Genomic DNA, 3,285 nt, shown 5'->3' on the forward strand with positions numbered 1-3,285 from the left:
GCTCCAAGCGTATAATGTTTTCAAGGTAAAAACATTACTTTTTTTTCATTTTTCTTGTTTCTCTACTCAAAAAATATTTTATTATACTCAAAAAACTGTAAGAAACATACTGACCTTCATAATATTTCTATTAGAGGAGAAAAATATGATAGTTACTACATAGGAGATTCGGGAAACATAATTGAGTCAATGAATAATTAAACATTTGAATCATCCTATCACATAGTTCCCTTTGTCTTAATGCAATGAAAAGAGGGAAGAAACCTGTGTCCTCTGTTTCTTAGACTATAAAAGTGTCAGTAACAATATATACTGTGAGAGGTCATAAAGGTCCTGAGTAACCGTTCTGTACAGGAGTAAAATTTTCAGTGACTAGAGTTAGATTAGTCCATTTGTTTAAGAGAGTTCTTGTGTGTTACCTTATAAAAGGCTTCCTTTACTTCTTTGTTTCTCAAAGTATAGATGACAGGATTCAGAGCAGGTGTGACCACTGTGTACATGAGTGCCGTGGCCTTGTCTGTGTCAGGAGTGTGTGAATTCTTGGGTTGGAGATAAGTGAACAAAGATGTGCCACAGAACAGAGAAACGACCAGGATGTGAGAGGAACACGTGGAGAAAGCTTTATGCCGGCCAGCTGCTGAAGGGATGCTGAAGATGGTCACCAGGATGCGCACATAGGGGCGCAGAATGAGGAGACAAGGACTCATAATAAAGGTCAAAGAAAGAAAAAAAAAAACACCATCTCGTATTCAGAAGTATCAATACAAGACAGTGTCACTATAGGCATGATGTCACAAAAGAAGTGCTCAATCTTTCCTGTTCCACGGAAGGGGAGACTGAAGATCCAGCTGATCTGAGCTGCCTCCATGACCAGCCCAGTGATCCAAGATGCTGCAGCTAATTTCAAACAGACAGGAAGACTCATCAGGACAGTATAATGCAGTGGGAGACAAATAGCAACAAATCGGTCATAAGCCATTGTGGCTAGCAGGCAGCATTCCGTCAATCCCAAAACTGAAAATGCATACATCTGGGCTGCACAGGCCCCCAGGGTTATGGTCTTGTTCTCCACCAGCAGGTGCACCAGCATCTGAGGCACCACACTGGTGATGTAGCACATCTCCAAAAAGGAGAGGTTCACCAGGAAGAAATACATGGGAGTGTGCAGGGAAGGGGTGACCCAGATCAGACAGATGATGATGAGGTTTCCTCCCACACTAAATAAGTACATGATTAAGAACAAAACAAAGAGTACAATTTGTAACTCTGCCAGAGAAGAAAAAGCCACAAATGTTATTGTAGTGCAAAGAGACTGGTTTCCATCCAAAGTGTGCTCAGAGCCAGACATCTGTGAACACAACAGAGAAGGTAGGTAGCACCTGGGAATTCAAGTCTTTAACACAGCAGTGTATCAAATGTCAGTCTGACATGACAACCTGAACAGCTGGATTCCTTTGTTGCATCTTTCTAAATCATTACCCAAGTATAACTGATGCATATTCTGTCTTTATGGTTTTTTTTTTTTTTTGGTATTTTGTTTTTTTTCTGGTACCAGAAATCGAACTCATGACCTTGCACTCGCCAGGCAGGCGCTGTGCCACTGAGCTAAATCCCCAGCCCCTCTGTCCTTATTTTGAATGAAGAAGTTATATTATTTTCACAGAAATATAGAATACAATTTCTTTAATTTCATATAATGGTTTTTAAATTTTCATTTTATAAATATTGTAATTTTGTCCATATACTGTATGGAAGTGTCATATGAAGATATAATTGTGAAGAATCAATAAAACCTGAGTGTATAAAGTAAAACATGAAGATGTTATATCTTGATCATCTTAACTGTACAGCTTTCTTTTAAGGGCTTGAAAGAGAATACATTTCCATTCACAAAACGTACATATATGATTTTACCCATTTTTATTTGAATAAAAAGCTAATTATCTGCCCACTGTGGTAGCACATGCCTGTAATCCCAGCACTTGGGAGGCTGAGGCAGGAGAATAAGCATGGGTTCAAAGCTCCTCTGGGGGCTCGGGATTTAGCTTCAGCGGCAAAGCTCCTCCCTGGCAAGCACAAGGTTGTGAGTTCGATTCCTGGTACCGGAGAAAAACCAAAAAAAAAAAAGCTCCTCTGTACTACATAGTGAGATCCTGCCCCCCCCCCCCAAAAAAAGCAAATGTTCAGGCAACTAAGATCCAAGGAAATCAAAACTAACTGTATCTTCTTTCATTAACCTAATGCATTTTACAAGAATGTAAGAATTGAGGAACACACCTAGAACAATAAGTTGACCTTTTTTTTCTTCCTTGGGCTTTTTAGGCTTCTAACAATTCCAAATTATAGCATAATGGTAGAATACACTGTACTTTTATTCCCACTGTATACCATAGGGATTATGTCTGCTCTGTGGCTTAATTATACAGTTTTGTCTCAAGAGGCATACGTTGTAAAACAACAACAATAATGAATGTTTTTGTGCAATTTTGTTTTCATTTTTTCATATATCTTTAGAGATATCATATTACTTTCAGTTACATCACTTCGTTTCAATGCATAAAAATCAAAGCTAATGGTAACCACTATACAACCAAATTTCATCGATGTTTGTTAATTTTTAGGCTGTATGACAGTAATCATTCAGGTAGACACAGTACAGGATACACTGTCATCTCCATAAACATCACAGGTTATATTCACTTCATTTGCTATTTATGATTCAGTTGTTAACAATGTGAAGAATAAGCATGATGAGAAAAACTCCGTATTTCCAATGGAAGTGATTAAAATAATTTGTAAAAAATATAATTTTGGGGTATTGTTCTCAAGAAACAAATAACTTGCTCATTTTTACTAACAATCATTTCTTTATTAAGAACACATTATTTTCCTCCTGTGACGTCAAAAGTTAATCTCAGTGTAATAAAGACTGAGAAGTCTCGGTGAAGGGACAGAGATCATTGTGGGAGCTATTGTGTTAAAATGACTTTCTGCCTCTTTTACAATTCTCATATCCAAATAAAATATTAGAGTTGCATATACTGTTTTTCATTTCTAAAAGTATTTGGCAGAAAAATAATGCTTTCTTGTGCTTTTCATGCTGCCTCAAGAAGAAGCCCTGCCTTATGTTTTCTGGATGAAAGTACCACACTAGGAACATATAGAAGAAGAAAACATGAGTTGCTTAACAGCAGGGTCTCCTGACACATCACAGCAAACAAATCATATCATGTAAGGTTTGTGGCACTTTGTTGAACTTCCCCAAAAAGGTCTAGGAGGAAAGAT

The 3,285-nt window shown here is 37.6% G+C and overlaps 1 protein-coding gene across 1 annotated transcript; it reads right to left on the minus strand.

Annotated features, from left to right (window-relative positions):
• Positions 1-383: 383 nt before the first annotated feature.
• LOC102016351 (olfactory receptor 10A4-like) lies at positions 384-1,348 on the minus strand. Its single transcript, XM_013520866.1, is given in 2 exon segments — positions 384-737; positions 740-1,348. Coding segments are annotated over 2 exon segments (963 nt in total).
• Positions 1,349-3,285: the final 1,937 nt, after the last annotated feature.

This window comes from Chinchilla lanigera, unplaced genomic scaffold, assembly GCF_000276665.1.
Source record: "Chinchilla lanigera isolate Chin_1 unplaced genomic scaffold, ChiLan1.0 scaffold00057, whole genome shotgun sequence".
NCBI classification, from domain to species: Eukaryota; Metazoa; Chordata; class Mammalia; order Rodentia; family Chinchillidae; genus Chinchilla; species Chinchilla lanigera.